This window comes from Symphalangus syndactylus, chromosome 9, assembly GCF_028878055.3.
Source record: "Symphalangus syndactylus isolate Jambi chromosome 9, NHGRI_mSymSyn1-v2.1_pri, whole genome shotgun sequence".
Lineage (NCBI taxonomy): Eukaryota > Metazoa > Chordata > Mammalia > Primates > Hylobatidae > Symphalangus > Symphalangus syndactylus.
Genome location: NC_072431.2, coordinates 111,495,550 through 111,519,696, shown reverse-complemented (window position 1 = coordinate 111,519,696; position 24,147 = coordinate 111,495,550). Strand labels below are relative to the sequence as shown.

The following is a 24,147-nucleotide window of genomic DNA, read 5'->3' as shown; positions in this document are numbered from 1 at the left end:
TTACAAATGCCAATAATTAAATTTGGCAAGTTAATACTGTGTGATAGCACAACTAAACTTGGAAATAAGCTTAGTTTTTGAGAATTAAACAAGATTCACTTGACTTTACTTCACTCCGTTGCCTTCCTATATTCTTTTTTTTTTTTTTTTTGAGACAAAGTCTCACTCTGTTCACCCAAGCTGGAGTGCAGTGGCATGATCACTGCAACCTCCGAAGTGATTCTCCTGTTTCAGCCTCCCAAGTAGCTGGGATTACAGGTGCCCACCACCACGCTCAGCTAATTTTTGTATTTTTTAGTAGAGATGGGGTTTCACCAGGTTGGCCAGGCTGGTCTTGAACTCCTCACCTCAGGTGATCCACTGGCCTCCACCTCCCCAAGTGCTGGGATTACAGGCATGAGCCACCACACCCGAACCTATATTCTTTTTTTTTTTTTTTGAGATGGAGTTTCGCTCTTGGTGCCCAGGCTGGAGTACAATGGTGCAATCTCAGCTCACTGCAACCTCTGCCTCCCGGGTTCAAGCGATTCTCCTGCCTCAGCCTCTGGAGTTGCTGGGATTATAGGCATGCACCACCACGCCTGGCTCATTTTGTATTTTTAGTAGAGACGAGGTTTTGCCACATTGGTCAGGCTGGTCTCGAACTCCTGACCTCAGGTGATCTGCCCATCTCGGCCTCCCAAAGTGCTGGGATTACAGGCGTGAGCCAGCACACATAGCCATTTTTTATTGTTGTTGTTGTTTTTTGAGACGGAGTCTTGCTCTGTTGCCCAGGCTGGAGTGCAGTGGTGCCATCTCAGCTCACTGCAACCTCCGCCTCCCAGGTTCAAGCAATCCTCCTGCCTCAGCCTCCCGAGTAGCTGGGATTACAAGTGTGCGTGTACCACCAGGCCCAGCTAATTTTTGTATTTTCAGTAGAGATGGAGTTTCACAATGTTGGCCAGGCAGGTCTCAAACTCCTGACCCTCAAGTGATCTGCCCGCCTCGGCCTCCCAAAGAGCTGAGATTACAGGCATGAACCACTGCACCCAGCCAGCCTTCCTATATTCACAGCTGGCTGTTCTAGATGAAGGCAAGAAATGCCAGAGTATGAGTCATACCTTCTTTGCCCTCTCTCACTCCAGCTACAGCCTGACCAATTCTCCACTTTGACATCAGCATATGAATTACACGATCTATGAAAACCTTCTATAGATGCATAAACAACTGACCCACTTTAGTTGTTCAGTGTTAAGTACACACTTCCATTATTGCTCTACCTTCAGGTGGCTTACCTCAAGAATTTAAGAAAAAAGCACATAAAGGAACATTCATCCAAATGATTTTCACGCCACAAACAAGTGACTCTTTCATCATAGTTAATAACCCCTCATGCATTTCTGAACTTTACAGTGTACAAAACAATTAAGCAGTCATTATATTTCATTTCTTCTCCACATCATCTACCAATCACACTACCCTCACCTTTTTGATAGGTGCATCTTTTCCCTTCTTTAGGGGCACAGAGCATTGGCTAGGGTTGCTCCCAGGTTCCAGCCCTGTCCCAGGCTCAGCTTCCTGAGCAGCATCCCTTTCTATAGAGTCACTGTTGCCTGATCTCTTTCTCTTCCTGTGTGTTTCCAGGCCAGGGTTCTTTGCCTCTTCCTCAAACTCTACAATATATGGATAAAGTTCATTCACCATGTGGAGAACCTGGCCAGGCTGCAGCTTCACCTCTTGGTCCTTCCCAATTACGACTGAGTCAATGCTGGTGGGATTGACTCCTACCTATGGAATAAACAATCAGAAAATAATTATAATAATAGCAACAGCACCTACAGTAAGATAGCCACTGCTATGTTAACCACTTACTATATGCCAAGCACCTTGCCTAATGTTCACCTATATTACTCCATCACTTCCATACATGACAGAGAAGCCTTCACTGGCTGGCACAGACACTCTAAAGTCAACAGCATAAAAACATCATCCAGTATAAAATTCCAAGTTATAAATACACCTACCTGCTTTACCTTGACATATCCCTTGTTACACTCTGCTTTCAACTGTACTGAAAGAGATTGGAAAAAGTTAAACACAAATGCAACAAAGAACCAGGCACTTGCTCCTATTTTCCCTAAAGAAAACAAGCTTCACTACAGGAGGCAGCTGAACAGGTGTTTCCTTAAAGGCCTATTAGCAATCACCTGTTATGCAGGTGGCTGGAGCTCCAAATCCCACCAATTTCTAAAGGTTGAAATCCTTCCATAAAATGTCCAACAGCATACGTACTCCCTTAGCTATTGCCAAGATCCCTATGAGGCAGCTTCAATTAATCCCCACAAGTTTCCCTATTCCAGAACCCCTGGCCTGCTCATGATCACAGACTCTGCCGCCAGAAAAGAAGACCCATTTCTCCCAGCCTGGGCAGCATGGCAAAACCCCGTCTCTACAAAAAAAATACAAAAATTAGCCAGGTGTGGTGGCACATGCCTGTAGTCCCAGCTACTTGGGAGACTGAGGTGGGAGAATCACTTGAGCCCCAGGAGGTGGAGGTTGCAGTGAGTCAAGATCGCACCACTACACTCCAGCCTGGGCAACAGAGTGAGACTCTGTCTCAGGAGGAAAAAAAAAAAAAAAGACCCATTTTTCACACAAACTCTTGACCAAGGATTAAATCAGGCTTCCACTATTATTTTGGAAAAACAACAACTATTAGATGCCTTTAAAAGATAAAACAGTAAAAGACACATTCCTGGAACACAGAAACTCAGGTGGCTTTGGGTGGGAGGAGTGGAAAGAATGTTCTAGAAAGATGATTGCAGAGCCAGAACAATCTGAGCACGTGTGAGAAGTGGTAACATTAAGCATTCTTGTTCTGATAAATGAACAAGGTATCTAGAGTTGAGACAGGGAGGAAAGAAGAACCACCACAGCTGCTCCCCAGAGAGGACAGGGTGCCACACACATGCCCCTTCAGTTGCTGTTGTGAGGAAGGGAACAGAGAGAGAAGCAGCTGCTGCTTCTGCATCTTGGGCCTACCCACCTCAAGCATGGCTTTGTATCCCTCCACTTAGATTAACTCATATAGGAAAGATCATAATCAGTGCTGCAGATGCCAACTCTCTAAGTTCAGAACCCCTGGGAAACCTTGCTGTGGGGGGTCACACTCCAGGCAGCAGTGTGCATGTTTACAGGAAAAAACAAGGTACATGGTAAGGATTTTTTTCTGAAGGCAAGGACTTTCATGTTATTAAACCCTAAGACAAGTGCTAGATGCCATTGTCTCATAAAGATGTTATTCTCTGTGTGAAGCAATATGTAAAGGATGGCACTACCCCATTACTTCTCAGAGAGACATGGTTTCACCTGTAGACTCCAGAGTTTACATCTTGCTGCCCATTGAGCAATGTCCCTGGGGAAAGGAGGGCAGGACTCAATTCTACCATCCCATGGTAACAAGATGAACTTGCCTGCTCCCAACCTTCACCCACGCTGCCTTGAACATTATCACATTGGGAGGGAAGAATCAGGAATAAATAGGGCCCTGGCGTTGGCTAAAAGAGCTCAGTTCCTGAGCTGTATTTTTGGCAGACAATAGATTTTCCACCAAGATCACCCAGAAAATATGCATCTTTGGTTATCACTATCCCACATAACCAAACATAGTAATCTCCACATTTCTATGACCAGTTACCTTGCTGTCGAGAACATTTCTTATCAGTGATCTTGGTCTCTGGGCCACGCCCAATCACAACTGCTTCCAAATGTGGAAGTCTGATTCGCTGGTGCCGGCTGTCCTGTCTCACCAACCAGCACACCCGCATCATCACTCTGAGGGACAAAACAAGAGAATCACTAGAAAAACGGATCCACTAGCACGCGTCCTCCAGGGCCACACCCGGTGCCACCACGCATGTGAGTTACCAGCTATTCATCTTGAGGCAAGTGACTTCACCACCCTAGTCTCAATTTCCTCACCTATAAACCATGATAATGACGGGACTCAGGAGGCTGTTGTGAAGATTAAATGAGATAATGTGAGTAAGTATTTACCTCCCTGCCTGAATCATGCTAAGCAATCAAATATTTATTACACATTTATTTATTTATTTTATTTATTTTGAGACAGAGTCTCGCTCTGTACCCTAGGCTGGCATGCAGTGGCATAATCTCGGCTCACTGCAACCTCCACCTCCTCGGTTCAAGCAATTCTCCTGCCTCAGCCTCCTGAGTAGCTGGGATTACAGGCACCCGCCACCACACCTGGCTAATTTTTGTATTTTTAGTGGAGACAGGGTTTCACCATGTTGGCCAAGCTGGTCTCAAACTTCTGACCTCAGGTGATCCACCCGCCTCGGCCTCCCAAAGGGCTGGGATTACAAGCATGAGCCATCACACCTGGCCTGTTACACATGTATTGATATGTGCTGGACATTAGGCTACATATTGAAAGTCAAAGGATGAATAAACCAGGGACATTGTCCCTGTCCTTGAGGAGCTTGGAGTACAGTAGGACAGACAGAATCATATACCAATATTTACAATATAATGTGATAAACACTACAAGAAGACAGTAACCAAATATGGCATTAGCCCAGTAAAAGGACTGACTCTTGTGGAGAATATTTTAAAAGGCTTCACGAGGAAGGGATATTAATGTGCGGTTTTAAAGGATGAGAAGGAGTTTGCCTGCCAGAGAACTAAGGACATAAAAAAGATGTTCTCTAGTGCTTAGGTGTCTTTATGTGTCATAGGTTTTCCTTCCCTGTCATGACATACTGATGCTAGAACAATATATTTTACTCCCATCTGCCAGGAGACAGTCATAATAAATATGCAAATCTACAATTTCTTTCTTTCTTTTTTTTTTTTTTTTCTGAGATGGAGTTTCACTCTTGTTGCCCAGGCTGGAGTGCAATGGCACAATCTTGGCTCACCGCAACCTCTGCTTCCTGGGTTCAAGTGATTCTCCTGCCTCAGCCTCCAGAGTAGCTGGGATTATGGGCATGTGTCACCAGGCTCAGCTAATTTTATATTTTTAGTAGAGACGGGGTTTCTCTGTGTTGGTCTGTCTGGTTTCGAAATCCCGGCCTCAGGTGATCTGCCTGCCTCGGCCTCCCAAAGTGCTGGGATTACAGGCGTGAGCCACTGCACCCGGCCGCAAACCTACAATTTCTAAAGTGTGAATGTGGCAATTTTGTGCAATACACAACCTGCAAAACAATGGAAGTGCTGATATTCTTTTGAAAAACAACCCTTATGGCCATGTGGACTATCAGTAAAAGAGAAAGAGACAAGAAATTCAGAAGAAAGATGAGGCCTCAACAATGGCTGAAGCAAAGGGGATGGAGAGCAAGAAGAGCCAGGAGAAATCTGGAAGATATACTTAATTACTGATGACATTTGGGGAATGACAAAGGAATAAAAGGACACACTGGCCAGGTGCAGTGTCTCAGGCCTGTAATCCCAGCACTTTGGGAGCCCAAAGCAGGCGGATCACGAGGTCAGGAGTTTGTGACCAGCCTAGCCAACGTGGTAAAACCCTATCTCTACTAAAAATACAAAAATTAGCCAGGCATGGTGGCAGGTGCCTGTAGTTCCACCTACTCGGGAGGCCGAGGCAGGAGAATTGCTTGAATCTGGGAGGCAGAGGTTGCAGTGAGCCGAGATCGCATCATCGTATTCCAGCCTAGGCAATAAAGCAAGGCTCCATCTCAAGAAAAAAAAAGTGAGACACTCACCAAAAACTTCAAATTTGGAAGATGCCCATTAACAAAAATGAAAAATACACAAGGAGACATAATTTGGGGATAAAAAGGAAGGTGAAGAAAGAAGGACCAATTTCATATTGAAATGTAATTAGTTTAAGTTGCCTGTGGAAGATCTAAGACTCAAGCTGTGATATATGGGTATGAAGCTCAAGAGAGGGGAATGGACTAAATACATATATTTGAGAGGCATCAACATGTCACAGAGGCTGAGGCAAAGAGAGAGGATGAGATCACCCAATGAGGTGAAACAGGGAATTATGGGCAGAGAGAGGATGCCTCTCTAGACTCCAGACTCTTTTATCAGTGCTCAAGCCTCTAACACACCTCTCCTGGAAACCTGCCTACAGTCAAGGCAGCACATACGCCCTCTGCACAAGTTTCATGTCCATAAGCAAAGAAAAAAGAAACCCGATTTTTTTTTTTTTTTTTTTTTTTTTTTTTGAGATGGAGTCTCGCTCTGTCGCCCAGGCTGGAGTGCAATGGCACCATCTCGGCTCACTGCAAGCTCCGCCTCCCGGGTTCACGCCATTCTCCTGCCTCAGCCTCTCCGAGTAGCTGGGACTACAGGCGCCCGCCACCACGCCCGGCTAATTTTTTGTATTTTTTAGTAGAGACGGGGTTTCACCGTGGTCTCGATCTCCTGACCTCGTAATCCGCCCGCCTCGGCCTCCCAAAGTGCTGGGATTACAAGTGTGAGCCACCGCGCCCGGCCAAGAAAGCCGATTTTTAAAAATCAGTTTCATTACCATCTGCAAAGACGAGACAATGCAAGGTAAAGTGAGCAAATGACAGCTGAGGAGATGCAAATTCAAATGAATAAGATTAGTGCGAGTATATGAGCACTAAGGAGGTAAAAAGTCCTGTATTAGCCAGTGCAAGCTTCCAGAAACCTGGTTAGAGACGGCTAAGAGCCAAGGGGACTGATAAAGAAGAAATGGAGTGGGAGGGGCCATTCCATTTTAAAAAGCACAAGTGACAACACAGATTTCAGCAATGGCAAGCCATAGGTCGGGGTAAAAGCAGACTTAGTTGGCTGAACCAGAGGAGCTGCCTCGGAGAGTCACAAAAAAAGACAGAGGTGTTGAAAGAATACTGGGCTGAAAAGTTTACATTTAACATAATCAAGAGGAAATAACTGCCAGGTTTTGAGCTTCACAGTAAGATAAAACAACAGCATCCAAAGAACACTTAACAGCTGTGTGTAGGCAGTCTAGCATGGAGAAATCCAGAGTCAGAGATCAGTGAGGAGGCTGTTAGTATAACGTGGGCCAGAGAGGTCAAAAAGGCAGTTCAGCAAGTCTCTGTGAAGGAGTTGACACAGGTGCATGAAGAGTCAGCTATAAATCTAAAAGCCTAACCCTGGAGCCTCAAATGATGATGGTGCTACAGGCAGGTCCCACTTTTAAATGCTATGCGTTCCAAGGGGCATCTGTTTGCACTTGCTGGAAACTGATGAATGAGTAGGTAACAGACTGAGAAGTGAAATATGTCTTCACTAGGCATTGGGAAATATGTGGTGACCGACTACTCACAATGACAATAAAAGAAGCCAGAAGAGAACAGATTTTGAGAGCAGGGCAAGAGAGGAATCCAATGAGCAGCAGAGAGCATGGCTGGCAGATGCAGGATAATAGGAACTACCGGCCGGGCACGGTGGCTCAAGCCTGTAATCCCAGCACTTCGGGACGCCGAGGCATGCGGATCACAAAGTCAGGAGATCGAGACCATCCTGGCTAACATGGTGAAACCCCGTCTCTACTAAAAATACAAAAAATTAGCTGGGCGTGGTGGCAGGCGCCTGTAGTCCCAGCTGCTCAGGAGGCTGAGGAAGGAGAATGGCATGAGCCCAGGAGGCGGAGTGTGCAGTGAGCCGAGATCGCGCCACTGCATTCTAGCCTGGGCGACAGAGCTCCGTCTAAAAAAAAAAAAAAAAAAAAAAAATAGGAACTACCCTTTCTGTCCTCCATCAATACAGATACTTCATTCCCCCAAAGTTCTCAAGTTATGGTGTTCCTTTTTACTACTTCCTGAGAAGCTGAAGTAGTGACTGCACAACGGTTATGTAACTAACCTTAAATAGTAACTTCACCCGTTTCAGCCTCCAACTTTTAGGAATGCAGTGTTTTACGATATGCCAAGTGCAGAAGGATGGGCGTTCCTGAATCTTTAACCCAGTCCCTCCAGTAAAACTCCATAAACTGAAAACTATGACAGTAGAGGTCATGTCCATTTTTGCTTATCAATATATCTCTAGCACCTAATCTAACACTTGGCATACAGCGGGCATACAATAAATATTTACAAGTGAATTATCAAATACTATTTACTCTCTGCATGACAGTAATAATTATCCCAGTTTTCTTTCCTGCCTTCTCTCTCCCTTCCTTCTGTGGCTCTTCTTATGATGGAATGCTCTGTTACTCTCTTTGGGCAATGCCATCCATTCTCACATCTAGGTGGATAAATCCCAATTCTCTATTTTTCACCTCTGTATCTTCTTTTTTTTTTTGAGAAGGAGTTTTGCTGTTGCCCAGGCTGGAATGCAGTGGCGCAATCTCGGCTCACTGCAAACTCCACCTCATGGGTTCAAGCGATTCTCCTGCCTCAACCTCCTAAGCAGCTGGGATTACAGGAGTGCACTACCACACCTGACTACTTTTTGTATTTTTAATAGAGACGGGGTTTCACCACGTTGGCCAGGCTGGTCTCGAACTCCTGATGTCAGGCAATCCGCCCGCCTTGGCCTCCCAAAGTGCTGGGATTACAGGCGTGAGCCACCGCGCCCGGCCCAGCTCTACATCTTTCATTCTAGAGTTGAGGGGATTCGTCAGAATGAAATTCTTATTATTCCTTAAAGAACTCAAGTGATCTGATAGACCACACAAGGCCAGAAATCAGGTAACCTCAAATAGTGCTGTCCAATGGAATTTTCTGCAATGATGGAAATGTTCTAAACCTGAGCTGTCCAATAAATTACCCACCACGTGACAATCGAGCATCTAAAATGTAGCTAGTACAACAGAGGAACTACATTTTTTACTTCATAGTTAAATAACTCCACGTGGCTGGGGGCTACCATAATATCCACCACAGTCCTGGAAACTTGCCCTGCCCTGATCCATCTCAAGTCCCTCAGGCCTGAAGTTAAGCTCATCATACTGTAACTCCACAGTGCTACGTATTTCACCTCCCATTCCTCTTCACAGAATTAGTCCCACTTGCTCATCCCTCTCTCTCCTCTCTTCCCCAAGAAACACATACATACTGGCATACCTGCTTTGTGCTCTGCTCTATTACATTTCAAAGATATTGCAATTTTTTTTTTTTTTTTTTTGAGACGGAGTCTCACTCTGTCGCCCAGGCTGGAGTGCAGTGGCGCAACCTCGGCTCACTGCAAGCTCCGCCTCCCAGGTTCATGCCATTCTCCTGCCTCAGCCTCCCCGAGCAGCTGGGACTACAGGCGCCCGCCACCACGCCCGGCTAATTTTTTGTATTTTTAGTAGAGACAGGGTTTCATCATGGTCTCAATCTCCTGACCTCGTGATCCGCCCGCCTCAGCCTCCCAAAGTGCTGGGATTACAAGCGTGAGCCACCGCGCCCAGCCGCATTTTTTACAAATTGATAGTTTGTGGCAATCTATGTCAAGCAAGTCTTTCAGTGCCATTTTTCCAACAGCATGTGCTCACTTCATGTCTCTGTGTCACATTTTAGTAATTCTCACAATATTTCAAACTTTTTCATTATTATTATATCTGTTACAATGATCTGTGATCAGTGATCTTTGATGCTACTGGAAGAAATGCCATCTAGGACTTTCACAGGTAGAGAGAAGTCAATGCCTGACTTCAAAGCTTCAAGGACAGGCTGTCTTGTTAGGGACTAATGCAGCTGGAGACTTTAAACTGAAGCCAATGCTCATTTACCATTTCAGAAATCCTAAGGCCCTTAAGAATTATACTGAGTCCACTCTGCCTGTGCTCTATAAATGGAACAACAAAGCCTGGACGACAGCACATCTGTTTATAGCATGACTGACTGAATATTTTAAGATCTCTGTTAAGAACTACTGCTCATAAAAAAAAGATTCCTTTCAAAATATTACTGCTCATTGACAATGCACCCAAGATCCCTGATGGAGATGTATTATACAGGGAGATAAGTATTGTCTTCGTGCTGATAAAACAACATCCATTCTGCAGCCCATGGATCAAGGAGTAATTCTGACTTTTAAGTGTTATTAATTAAGAAATACATTTCATAAGGGTATAGCTGCTATCAACTGTGATTCTTCTGATGGACCTGGGAAAAGTAAATTGAAAACCTTCTGAAAAGGATTCAACCATTCTAGATGCCCTTAACAACATCTGTAATTTATGGGAGGAGGTCAAAATATTAACATAAACAGGAGTTTGGAAGAAGTTGATTCCAACCCTTATGGATGACTTTGAGGGGTTCAAGACTTCAATGGAGGAAGTCACTCCCAATATAGCAGAAATAAAGAGAACTAAAATTATAAGTAGAACCTGAATATGTGACTGAAATGCTGCAATCTCATGATCATACTTTAATGGATGAGGAGTTGCTTCTTATGGATGTGCAAAGAAAACGGTTTCTTGAGATGAAATCTATTTCTGGTGAAGATGTAATGAACATTACCGAAACGCCAACAAAGGGCTGGGTGTTATGGCTCACACCTGTAATCCCAGCACTCTGGGAGGCCTAGGTGGGCAGATCACTTGAGGTCAGGAGTTCAAGACCAGCCTGGCCAACATGATAAAACCCTGTCTCTACTAAAAATACAAAAATTAGCCAGGTGTGGTGGCACGCGCCTGTAATCCCAGCTACTTGGGAGACTGAGGCACGAGAATCACTTGAACCCAGGAGGCGGAGGTTGCCATGAGCCGAGATCATGCCACTGCACTCCGGCCTGTCTCTCCAAAAAAAAAAAAAAAAAAGGTTGGGTGCAGTGGCTCACACCTGTAATCCCAGCACTTTGGGAGGCCCAGGCAGGCAGATCACAAGGTCAGGAGTTCGAGACCAGCCTGGCCAACAGAGTGAAACCCCATCTCTACTAAAAACACAAAAATTAGCCAGGTGTGGTGGCACGTACCTGTAGTCCCAGTACTCAGGAGGCTGAGGCAGGAGAATCACTTGAACCCGGGAGGTGGAAGCTGCAATGAGCCCAGAGCACGCCGTTGCACTCCAGCCTGGGTGACGGAGTGAGACTCCGTCTCAAAAAAAAAAAAAAAAAAAAAGAAAATGTCAACAGAGGACATAAACTTAGCTGATAAAGCAGCGGCAGGGTTTGAGAGGACTGATTCCAATTTTTGAAAGAAGTTACACTCTGGGTAAAATTCTATAAAAATCCATTAACTGGGCTCAAAAAAATAAATGAGACAAAAAGAAAAGGGAAAAAAAATGCCATCAAACAGTATCACTTACTACAGAAAAACTTTTGTGAAAATCAATCGATGCAACAAACTTTATTGTCTTATTTTAAGAAATTGCCACAGACAGGCCGGGCGCGGTGGCTCAAGCCTATAATCCCAGCACTTTGGGAGGCCGAGGCAGGCAGATCACGAGGTCAGGAGATCGAGACCATCCTGGCTAACACGGTGAAACCCCGTCTCTACTAAAAATACAAAAAATTAGCCAGGCGTGGTGGCAGGCGCCTGTAGTCCCAGCTACTCGGGAGGCTGAGGCAGGAGAATGGCGTGAACCCAGGAGGCAGAGCTTGCAGTGAGCCGAGATCGCGCCACTGCACTCCAGCCTGGGAGACAGAGCGAGACTCCGTCTCAAAAAAAAAAAAAAAAGAAATTGCCATAGGCATCCAAACCTTCAGCAACCACGACCCTGATCAGTCAGCGGCCACCAACGTCAAGCAAGACCCCCCCCTACATCAGCAAAAAGATCACAACTCACTGAAGGCTCAGGTGACTATTAGCAATTTTTAGCAAAGTATTTTTAATTAAGGTATGCACATTGTTTGTTCAGCCATAATGCTGTTGCACACTTAACAGACTACAGAATAGAATAAACATAACTTTTATATGCACTAAGAAACCAAAACATTCATGTGTTCACTTTATTGCAGTTGTCTAGAACCAAACCCATGTCTCCAAGGTATGCCTGTATGTATACCCTTCAAGTATAATATACTGAACAGCATCTCCCAAATAAATCACTTTTTTTTTTTTTTTCCTGAGACAGGGTCTCATTCTGTTGCCCAGACTGGGTGCAGGGCGTCATCACAGCTCACTGCAGCCTCAACTTCCTTGGGCTAAAGTGGTCCTCCAGCCTCAGCCTCCGGAGTAGCTGGGACTACAGACACACACCACTATGCCTTGCTAATTTATTTTATTTTGAGATGGGGGTCTTGCTATGTTGCCTATACTGGTCTGAAACTCCTGGCCTCAAGCAATCCTCCTGTCTTGACCTCCCAAAGTGCAGGGATTACAGGTAGGAGCCACGCCTGGCCTAAGTCATTCTTAATATGGTCTCCTGGTATTTCTTTCTCCTAAAACCCAAATCCTATTTAACTTTCAAGCCTCACCTCCTCCCTAAGGCCTTCCTCCCTAAGGCCTTCACTGAGCTGTCTTCTCTTCTCTACATCTTATTATTGGATGTGGTCAAACTACCTTCACAGTTCTCTGACTGTTTAATGTGGATGTAATTCTACTTTCCAAACAAGATTAAAATCTCCCTGCTAACAGACTGCATCACTGCCTACGCATTCACAAAACAATGAGGAGGGGTTTCGGGAGATCACTGTCCTGGGCTAGGCCTGGTCTTTACTCCAGGATCCCCTGGTTTTCAGCACACCTTTATCAAGTGCATACTATGTGCTAAGCACTATGCTAAATGTCTTACTTACATGGTCTCATTTTAATACTCACAACTCCATTCTGAGAAGAGAAAATTCAGGATGAGAAGATAAGTAACATGTTCAAGTCACATAGCCAACATGTGCCAGAGCTACGATTTGAATTCCAAAGAATGGGTTCTTAACCACTGCATCATATAACTTTTGGCTTCACTCATTGATCATTCAGTCAAAATTACTACACTCCTGTGTACCTTGTGCCATTCTAGTACTGGGAATAAAGAGATAATATATGAGCCTAGCCTTCAAAAAACTCAGCCTTAGCCAGGCATGGTGGCACATACCTGTTGTCCCTGCTACTTGGGAGACTGAGGTGGAAGGATTGCTTGAGCCTAGGGGTTCAAGTCCAGCTTGGGCAACACAGCAAGACCTCATCTAAAAACAATAAATCTTGTGGAGGGGAGAAACACAGAAACAATTATATTAATAGTAGATGTGGTAAATATGATGATTGCTCTGGGCAAAGGGTGGAAGCACAATGCTAGAGTACCCAACCGAGATTGGGCAGAAGGAGGTGTCAGGAAAAAATTTCCTGGAGGTGGACCTAAACTTTATAAATGAGTCCCATTTATAAACTGGGTTAATTAGGTGAAAAGGAATAGGCTAATTAGGTGAGGAGCAGGAGGTGGAGAAAGGAAACAGGGAGAAGAGTCCAAGCAAAGAGAACAACAAGGGCAAGTACACAAAGAAGAAATAGCACAGTACCCATGAAGATGCCATTCGATGTTGCTGGAACCTAAGGCATGAGGCAGAGAAGAGGCTGGAGATACAGGCAGGATTCAGATGAGGCAGAGCCCTGGCTGAGAAGCTCAAACTTTAGAACTTTCAATGGATTTTGCAAGCCATTAGACAATGAATGTTTGCTGAATGAATTAGAGAAAAGAATGGATGAATGCATGGACAGATCTTTAAAGATTAAGCAGGAATTTGATACAGACTTCTTTCCAAAGACCATCTGGTGGTGGAGAGGAGTAGTGTGGAGAACAGATATGGGGGAACAGGCCTAGAAGCAGGGAAATCAGTTAGAAGGCCATGATATTGCAGGTAAAAGGACAACAGTAGAGATGGAGAAGATTGCACAGATTTGAGAGATGTTTAGGGGGTAAAACTACCAGGACTTAGTGATGAATGTGATAAGAGTTAAGTCCAGGAAAGACACTGAGTTCAGTTTCAGTCTTCTGAATTTGAAGTGTCTGTGGGACTTGCAGGCAGAGCTGTCCAGCAGGATAGTCAGAGGTGAGGGTAAAGCTCAGAGAGGTCTAAGCTGACAACTTCAATTTGGGAGCATGTAGGAGGTAGTCAAAATCAAGCCAGCCGATGGGTTCACTCAGGCAATGTGTTCAGAATGAAAAGAACCGTTTTCACTCTGAATGCTGGTAATATTATGTATCTGTATCCTAATCTGGATGGTGGTCACATAGGTATAATCATTTTATAAAAACTGGTCAAGCTTCACATCCACATGTATGTTTATTGCAGCACTATTAACAATAGCAAAGAGTTGGAACCAACCCAAATGCCCATCAGTGATAGACTGGATAAAGAAAATGTGGCACATATACACCATGGAATATTATGCAGCCATAAAAAAGAATGAGTTCATGTCCTTTGCAGGGACATGGATGAAGCTGGAAACCATCATTCTCAGCAAACTAACACAGGAACAGAAAACCAAACACCGCATGTTCTCACTCATAAGTGGGAGTTGAACAATGAGAACACATGGGCAGAGAGAGGGGAACATCACACACTGGGGCCTGTCAGGGGGTAAGGGGCTAGGGGAGGGATAGCAGTAGGAGAAATACCTAATGTAGATGACCAGTTGATGGGTGCAGCAAACTACTATGGCACTTAGTATACATCTATATAACAAACATGCACGTTCTGCACATGTATCCCAGAACTTAAACTATAAAAAAAAAATTAGTCAAGCTAAAAAAAAAAAAAAGAACAGTTTTTCATTGTCCATATGCCAAAGTCACAAACAACAGAAACACCCAACATTTTAGGGAAGGAAGAAAATGACTACCCATAACAGAAATGACTGGTAAGAAAGGCACATGGAGAACAGCTAGAATGTAAATTCCTTAAGAGAAAACAATTTATCTGTCTTGTTCATCTCTGTATCCCAATCAATACTTGTTGAATAAATCATCTGAGAGCACTGACATGTAAAGCAAAGAAGAAGGGAGTAAGAGGGATGACCAAGTTCCAAAAGCAGCAAAGAGATCCAGTAACAATTGAAAAATTTCTATCTGGTTTGATAATCAGTCGCTGGTGACCTTGGGGTGAAATTTCAGGGGAATGATGGGTCTGAGAGCTAGATACAGAAGGAAACAAAAGGTGAGGAAATGGAGGCAGAGTTCAGAATACTCACTAAAACAGTTTGGATATAAAGGGAAAGAAAGTTATTGGATGACAGCTAAAGTTAAAATGGATCACCAAGGACTTTTTCTTTCTTCGGCAGGGGGAAGTGTCAGAGATCTGAGAAACCTGGCCTTGTTTATACACGACTGGGAGACAGAAATGACAAATGAAAACAAGGTCTCGTAAGTGACAGCATAAAATATCAGAAGCAAACATAAAGAAATTGCTTTGATGAGAGAGACAATTCATCCTCTGAGACAAAAGGAAAAGGGTATAAATCTTGATGACTTTAAAAGGGAAAGCAGAGGCAGAAATGTGAGGGAAAGCACATCTCATGATCTTAATTTTCTCCATAAAATAAAAGGTAACAAATAGGCCAGGCGCGGTGGCTCACGCCTGTAATCCCAGCACTTTCGGAGGCCGAGGCGGGCGGATTACGAGGTCAGGAGATCGAGACCATCCTGGCTAACACGGTGAAACCCTGTCTCTACTAAAAAATACAAAAAATTAGCCGGGCGTGGTGGTGGGTGCCTGTAGTCCCAGCTACACGGAAGGCTGAGCCAGGAGAATGGCGTGAACTCGGGAGGCGGAGCTTGCAGTGAGCCGAGATCGTGCCATTGCACTCCAGCCTGGGCGACAGAGCGAGACTCCGTCTCAAAAAAATATAAAAATAAAAATAAAAGGTAACAAAGAGTAGGTGTCTGGGAGCTTAATGGACAGTCGAAGAAAAACAATATAGAACAGTGGCAAAGATCAAGGCCTCTGAAGTTGGATTGCCTGAATTCAAATATTGGTTCTACCACCTACTCGCTGTGTGACTTGAGGCAAGTTATTTAACCTCTCCAAGCCTACATTCCCTCAAGTGTCAAGCGGTATTAACAATTGCTCTACACCATGGGGTTGTCACAACAGCTAAAGGGCAGACTATGTAAAGCTCAGTGTCTGATAAAAAGCATTCAACACTATTATCACTCTTGTTAATAGTGAAGGTAGGGCAAGCAGGAGCTGTGGACATATAAAAAGATCATTTGAAAGCAATAACTGTGGCTGGGCACGGTGGCTCACGCCTGTAATCCCAACACTTTGGGAGGCCAAGGGGGTCGAATCACCTGAGGTCAGGAGTTTGAGACCAGCCTGGCCAACATGGTGAAACCCCGTCTCTACCAAAAATACAAAAAATTAGCCAGGGGTCGTGGCACACGCCTGTAATCCCAGCTACTTGGGAGGCTGAGGCAGGAGAATCTTGAACCCGGGAGACGGAGGTTGCAGTGAGCCGAGATCACGCCGTTGCACTCCAGCCTGGTAACAGAGTGAGACTCTGTCTCAAAAAAAAAGAAAAAGAAAAAAAGAAAGTAATAATCGTGTAACTAAGAAGAACGAGCACAAATCTGTATTGTCTCGCATATGAACAATCTCAAAAAGTTCCAAACCTAGACCACAGCAATTCCAAACAGAAATTTCATCCCTGCTTTGTTGAGCCACTATCACTGGTATGTATGGGGAAAGGCTTGTTTTTGTTTGTTTGTTTGTTTGTTTGTTTTTTGAGACGGAGTTTCACTCTTGGCATGCCCAGGCTGGAGTGCAATGGCGAGATCTCGGCTCACCACAAACTCCGCCTCCCGGGTTCAAGAGCGTCTCCTGCCTCACCCTCCCGAGTAGCTGGGATTACAGGCATGCGCCACCACACCTGGCTAATTTTGTATTTTTAATAGAGACGGGATTTCTCCATGTCGGTCAGGCTGGTCTCGAACTCCCGACCTCAGGTGATCCGCCCGCCTCGGCCTCCCAAAGTGCTGGGATTACAGGTATAAGCCACCCCGCCTGGCCAAGGACTGCTTCTTCTGGCATTCCTATAAGGCCTGTTGAGGATGCTGCTAAGGTCCCTCAAGTGCCTTTCACGAAGCATTTCTGGCGGAAACACTGTCCTTCCCGACAAGCTGGGCCGCCTCCTTGGTTGGACAGGACCCACTCTCTAATATTTTTTCTGCTTGTGTTGCGACCAATGTACACACAGGTGTCGGGAGCACACGTGAACAAACGCAAAGTGGGTCGAAGACCAACGGGAGCGCCAGCTGAAACAGCCCAAGGGAGTAGGAGGGGAGGACAGAGAAAGCAGCCGTGAGAGCAGCGAATGAAAGCAGCGTCATTCAAGGCACATCACTCCAGGGTAGGAGCAGCCTCGGCCGAAGGCTCACCCGCGGCATTGAGCCCAGCCAGCAGAGGAGATAGGCTGACGACCGCCTTACCTCCAGATATCGGAGACGGACAGATTCACGCCACTCATCTGTGCCTCACCGCTTCCGGCGCTGCGGGATGACGTCAGAGGCCGGCTGGAGCGCGGCCAGTAACGTCACCAGCACCTCTCTAACGGATTGGCTGAAAGAATCTTGCCCAATTCCCAGATCAAAAAGCGTCCGCCCCAATTGGGTTTTCCCTGGGCTGTGGTCCAAGCGAGGATCCTGGCAGTTATGCCTGTGGGGACCAGCTCTCTCAGCATCTCTCTACCTGAGGGCCACTCGCCTGTCACTGCCTCACAGTCTCTGAATGGGGTGACATTTCAGACCCAATCCCTCTGTGGACGTTTCTAGGTGGCTGTGCAGCTTCTCGATACTCCATAAGGAGACGTTCACAACCTTTAAGGCCATCTCTCCTGCTGCAGACAACCTGCTGTAGCACTGCCACTTGCTTTTTAAACTACAGTCCGCTTTCTCCCTTGTGCAGGGAGGAAAGAATGGAGGGGTAAGAGGCGGGGAAACCTGTTAAAATTTTTGTAGTGCTGTCTACACTAAATGAACTGAGGGGCAATCCGGGAGAAAAAAAAGCAGGATGCAGGGATAAGATGCGTGTACTGATTTTTTACAGCAATTCCAGAACGTTCCCTAAGAATCATATTGCAATTATTCAAAGGCATTTTGGCAGAAGCAACGATCCCTATCTCGGGGGTAAAAGTATAGTTTATAATTTTTCTCAAGTACAACACACTGGCAAAGATTCTTTGGTTGAATTAGGTTTCTGAATTTTCTGCTAGGCCCATCTGTGCACTTCCCTGTAAAATCCAGTTTTAGCACAGACCCTGGCTAAGTCAGTTTAGCAAGAACCACCACCACCACCCCGCCTGATGTGGTTATTCTCAATATCTGATCAGGTTCCTTATTCTCCACTATCCCCCAGATGATGTCTGATTACCTTGGCCTGTCTCCAGCAAGAATCCTGTTAGGTCTATTTAGCCAGAAACTCCTTTACCCCGATGTTTCCTCTTAGTAATTTTCCATCCACTGACCCCTACACAGCTCCTTGGCCATAAATGCCCACTTGCCCATGCTGCTGTTTGGAGTTGAGCCGAATCTCTCTTCCACTGCAAAACTCTGTTGCAGTGAGCTCTATATACCTATCATGAAGTTCCTGAATAAAGTCTTCCTTACCATGCTTCAGCAAGTATCATTGAATAATTTTTTCTTTAACAAAATTGAGACTTAAGGAGTCATCTTCATCAAGGTGGAGTATTGTTTCCTTCCATGGAAAAGCAGAGACTTAACGGTATGATGGAGCTATCAGAGCCTTCAAGACAGAAGGTGAGAGGATCTTCCAAGAAACACAGAGGACAGGCTTGCTTTTGTTAGCAGAGAAGATGCAGGTTTATATTAGGGTCATATGAGGAAGTCGGAAAACACAAGCAGCATCTCAGCAGCCACACAGGCCTTACAGCTGAGGAATGTTGTTCACAACTGCTCAAGATAAAAAGAGGCAACTCTGGTGACCTGACCAGTTTTGTTGTTCCCTCAGAATTAAGCATCCCTCTCGGTTAAGGGTGTTTCTTTGACCTGCCTTTGTGTGTCTTGCATCCAAAAGTTGGATTGGATCTTCTAATTACATCATTCACTATATAATGTGCAAAATTGGGCAGAGTTTCCATGTCCTGCTTGTTAGGCCTAGTCCATTGTCTATAGTGTATTAGTGGCCAGAAAAGCAAGATCACATGGCACAATGCATAGCTAAAGGTATGGCAGGCAGTTAAGACTTTCAGGAACTTCATATTGCCATGCTAATCACCAGAACTTTTTCATCTTGAAAAACTGAAACTCGGCCAGGCACGGTGGCTCACACCTGTAATCCCAGCACTTTGGGAGGCCGAGGCAGGTGGATTACCTGAGGTCAGGAGTTCAAGAACAGCCTGGCGTGGCGGAACTCGCCTGTAGTCCCAGCTACTTTGGAGGCTGAAGCAGGAGAATTGCTTGAACCCGGGAGGTAGAGCTTGCAGTGAGCCAAGATCACTCCCCTGCACTCCAGCCTGGGCGACAGAGCAAGACTCTGTCTCAAAAAAAAAAAAAAACTCTATCAATTAAATAGCTCCCATTTTCCCTCCCCCAACACCTGGCAACCACCATTCTACTTACAGTTTTCATGAGTCTGACCACTCTAGGTACCTCATATAAGTAAAATCAGGCAGTATTTGCCCTTTTGTGACTGGCTTATTTCACTTAATATAATGTCCTCAAGTTTCATCCACATTGTATCCTGTGTAAAAAGTTCCTTTTTAAAGCTGAGTAACACTCCATTGCATGTACACACCATACTTTATCCATTCATCCATCCGTGGATATTCCACCATTTGGCTATTGTGAATAATGCTACTATGAACATGAGTGTATAAATATCTCTTCGAGATCCTCTTTTTGCAATTTGCAATTGCAAAAACATGGAACCAACCTAAATGCCCATGAACTGATGAGTGCATAAAGAAATGGTGGTACATATACACCGTGGAATACTACTCAGCCATAAAGAATAATGAAATAATGTCTTTTGCAGCAACTTGAATGGAACTGGAGGCCATTTTTCTAAGTGAAGTAACTCAGGAATGGAAAACCAAATATCACATGTTCTCACTTATAATTGGCAGCTAAGCTTTGGGTATGTAAAGATGTAAAGGCATACAGAGTGGTATAATGGACATTGGAGATTCAGAAGCGGAGAGAGTGGGAGGAAGATGAGAGATTTTAAAAAACTACATATTGCGTGTAACTACTACTTGGGTGATAGGTACACTAGAATTTCAGACTTCACCATTATACAATTCATCCATGAAACCAAAAACCATTTGTACCCCTAAAGCCATTGAAATTTGTTTTTAATGTGAAACAATTTTTAAAAATTCTTCTTTCAATTATTTTGAATATATACACAGAAGTGAAATTGCTGGATTACATGGTAATTCCATTTTTAATATTTTGAGGAACTGTCACACTGTTTTCCATAGCAGCTGGATGGTTTTACATTTCTACCAATAGTGTACAAGAGTTCCAACTTCTCCACATTCTTGCTAACACTTTTTTTTTTTTTTTCTTTTTTTGAGATGGAGTCTTGCTCTGTTACCCAGGCTGGAGTGCAGTGGCACGATCTCGGCTCCCTGCAACCTCGGCTCCCTGCAACCTCCACCTCGCGGGTTAAGGCGATTCTCCTCCCTCAGCCTCCCGAGTAGCTGGGACTACAGGTGCCTGCCACTACACCCGGCTAATTTTTGTATTTTTTTTTTTTTTTAGAAGAGATGGAGTTTCACCATATTGGCCAGGCTGGTCTCGAACTCCTGACCTTGTGATCTGCCCACCTCGGCCTCCCAAGTGCTGGGATTACAGGCGTGAGCCACCGCGCCCAGCCGCTTGTTACTTTTTTTTATAGCAGCCATCCTAATGGGTGTGAGATGGTATCTCATTGTGGTTTTGCTTTGTATTTCCCTAATGATTAGTGATGTTGATTTGCTTTGTATTTCCCTAATGATTAGTGATGTTGATCTTTTCATAAGCTTCTTGTCCATTTGTATGTATTTGGAGAAATGTCTATTCAAGTACTTCGTCCCTTTTTTAATGGGGTAATTTGGTTTTTTGTTTTGTTGTAGGGGTTCTTTATATATTCTGGATATTGACCTCTGATCAAATATAAGATTCCCATTTCATAGGGTGCTTTTCACTCTGCTTGCTGGCTGTATCCCTGGATGCACAAAACTTAATTTTGAAGTACTTCAATTTACCTATTTTTACTTTTGCTGCCTGTTTTTTGGTGTTATATCCAAGAAAACATTGCCAAATCTGTCATGAAGCTTTTCCCAAATGTTTTCTTCTAAGAGTTTTATAGTTTTAGGTCTTATGTTTAGGTCTTTGATCCATTTTTGAGGCGTGGTTTTTTTTGTTTTGTTTTTGTTTTGGTTTTGTTTTTGTGAGACAGAGTCTTGCTCTGTCGCCCAGGCTGGAGTGCAGTGATTGCATCACAGCTTACTGCAGCTTGACCACCCAGACTCAAACAATCCTCCCACCTCAGCCTCCCAAGTAGCTGGGACTACAGGCATGTCCCACCAAGCCTAGCTAATTTTTTTTTAAAGAGACAGAGGTCTTGCTATGTTGCCCAGGCTGATCTTGAACTCCTGGGCTCAAGCAATCCTCCTGCCTCAGCCTCCCAAAGTGCTGGCATTACAGGTGTGAGACACTGTGCCTGGTCTTGAGTTCATTTTCTGTACTACGTAAGGTAAGGCTCCAACTTCAATTTTTTGCATGTGGATACCCAGATTTTAGCAACAGCATTTGTTGAAAAGACTGCCCTTTCCTCACTGAATGGTATTGACATACTTATTGAATATCATTTAATCATTTATGCAAGGATTTATTTCTGGGATTTCTATTGTATTCCATCAGTCTGTATGTCTGTCTTTACACTAGTACCACACTGTTTTGATTACTATAGCTTTGTAATACTTTTTGAAATCAGAAAGTATAAGAACTTTATTCTTTTTTTTTTTTCCAAGATTGTTTTTGGCTACTCTGCTCAGGGTTTTGTTGTTTGTGTGTTTCTTTTAATTCCAACGGTTAGAAATGAGATCTCACATGAAAACCCGGATTCTGGCTGGGCTCAGTGGCTCATGTCTGTAATTCCAGCATTTGGGAAGATGAGTCAGGAGGATTGCTTGAGGCCAGGAGTTCAAGATGAGCCCAGCCAACATAGCAAGACCCTCTCTCTATAAAGTTAATAAAAAGAAATTTTTTAAAAAATCAGGATTCCCAGGCCGGGCGCGGTGGCTCACGCTTGTAATCCCAGCACTTTGGGAGGCCGAGGCGGGTGGATCACGACATCAGGAGATCGAGACCACAGTGAAACCCTGTCTCTACTAAAAATACAAAAAAATTAGCCAGGCGTGGTGGCGGGCACCTGTAGTCCCAGCTACTCGGAGAGGCTGAGGCAGGAGAATGGCGTGAACCTGGGAGGCGGAGCTTGCAGTGAGCCGAGATTGTGCCACTGCACTCCAGCCTGGGCGACAGAGCGAGACTCCGTCTCAAAAAAAAAAAAATCAGGATTCCTGATCTCTTGGGGGAAAAATCAATAAATCTAGCCAAGTCCAACAACAAATAGCCAGAATTGTGAATAGCCGCCATGTGCTCTCCAGTTTGCCACTGTTTCCACCCACTCACTTATATAACCTGTCTGGCCCCCTGAAAGCCCTTCTTTCTTTAAGATTTTGAGACTCCTGCTCTAAGGGAAAAGCAGTTGGAGGGCAGAGTACCTACCTGATCTAAGGGAAAAGCAAGCGAAGCCAGAGGCTGTGGTTGCCTGGTCCAGAGACTTGCTCAGAAGGAAAAATATGAAATTCTGAGAGAGAGTATAGCTGGGACACCTCATTTTGTTTTGGCATTTGGGGAAAGTTGTATTAGTCAGAGTTCTCCAGAGAAACAGTAGGGAGGGAGAGGGTTGTGAGGGCGTCAAGAAAGACCTATCTGGCCGGGCGCGGTGGCTCACACCTGTAATCCCAGCACTTTGGGAGGCCGAGGCGGGCGAATCACGAAGTCAGGAGATCGAGACCATCCTGGCTAACACAGTGAAACCCCGTCTCTACTAAAAATACAAAAAATTAGCCAGGCGAGGTGGCGGGCGCCTGTAGTCCGAGCTACTCGGGAGGCTGAGGCGGGAGAATGGTGTGAACCCAGGAGGCAGAGCTTGCAGTGAGCCTAGATCACGCCACTGCACTCCAGCCTGGGCGACAGAGCAAGACTGTCAAAAGAAAGAAAGAGAGAAAGAGAGAGAGAGAGAAAGAGAGAAAGAAAGAGAAAAAGAAAAGAAAAAAAAAGAAAAAGAAAGGCCTATCTGAGGAAAGGACAATTAAACTGAGTCCAGAAAGACAGAAAGGAAACAAACACATGAAGACTTGATGGAAAAATATTCTAGGTCTGTGATCCAAACTGAGGAAAGAGCATGTACAAAGGCCCAATAGCAGGGCTTTTATATTTTTTTTTAGGGTTGCTAGAAGTCCAGTGGAGGTGAAAATCCAATGGAGTTGGTGAAAGGAAGATAAGGAGGCCCGAGCAAGGACAACAGTAAACCATTTAAGAACTGTATGTGGATTCACCATTCAATGAAAAACCCCTGAAGAGTTAGTTAGGAAGTGACATATTTGATGTTCATTTTATGAAGGTCATTGTGGCTGCTGTGAGCAAGAATGGACTAGTGGGGATGGCAAAAGCAGAAAAGTGGAAAGCAGTTAGCAGTTTACTGATGCAGTGCAAAGGACGTTGGCAGCCTGAATGAAGGGACAGAAGTTCACTGACTCAAGAGATATTTGGGGGCAGCATCAACTGGACAAGACAAAACATACTCTTTTCTATAGGCAGTCCTAGGTCTGATGCCAAATCATAAAAGTTATTTAGTGGTGATAGAATGAAAATCTAGAGACACATAAATTTAGTTGCGTGTTTCATATATCCAAAAACTTCTTACTGCAAGAACTGCGACATTGCTTTCTCTGACCATATACAGGTCTAAAGTGAGGGAATTTATGCTACTGAGCATAATGAAAATGATATTTAAAAAAAAGTAGGTAAACATGTTTTCTCACCCCTAGGGTGAAACAACTTTGACGTGTGTACTACACTGTCTCCCCAACGCTCCCCACCAAGACTGATCCTAGGCTGCCCAGAGGGGTACCCTGCCTATCAACCCGTCCTCTGCTGGTTTCCTTCCCATCCTTGTGTCACTTCTTCACTCCCCTACTGGTAATTCTTGGGATCATCTCCAAAATACTAGCATTCCAAATCCTTGTGACAGTATCTGCTCTGGGTGAATCCAACCTAATGCACTCCTCCTATTTTCTAATGATATCATTTTATT

The 24,147-nt window shown here is 44.6% G+C and overlaps 1 protein-coding gene across 12 annotated transcripts in view; it reads right to left on the bottom strand.

Annotated features, from left to right (window-relative positions):
- The window catches only part of APTX (aprataxin), a 30,680-nt gene extending 13,337 nt beyond the window's left edge, over positions 1-17,343 (bottom strand). The window contains exons 1-6 of one of the 12 annotated variants that reach the window (XM_063609081.1): positions 17,250-17,294; positions 12,921-13,026; positions 10,864-10,984; positions 3,677-3,813; positions 2,004-2,050; positions 1,465-1,767 (exon numbers count right to left, since the gene is read on the bottom strand). In XM_063609081.1, coding sequence (XP_063465151.1) covers positions 1,465-1,767; positions 2,004-2,050; positions 3,677-3,813; positions 10,864-10,984; positions 12,921-13,011 — 699 coding nt within the window. In that variant the 5' untranslated portion in view covers positions 13,012-13,026; positions 17,250-17,294. Of the gene's footprint in view, positions 1-1,464; positions 1,768-2,003; positions 2,051-3,676; positions 3,814-3,906; positions 3,926-5,773; positions 5,793-6,077; positions 6,097-6,398; positions 6,498-10,863; positions 10,985-12,920; positions 13,027-17,249 lie in introns of those variants that run through there. The other 11 variants (XM_055293993.2, XM_055293997.2, XM_055293994.2 and 8 more) reach the window with 11 other exon arrangements.
- Positions 17,344-24,147: the final 6,804 nt, after the last annotated feature.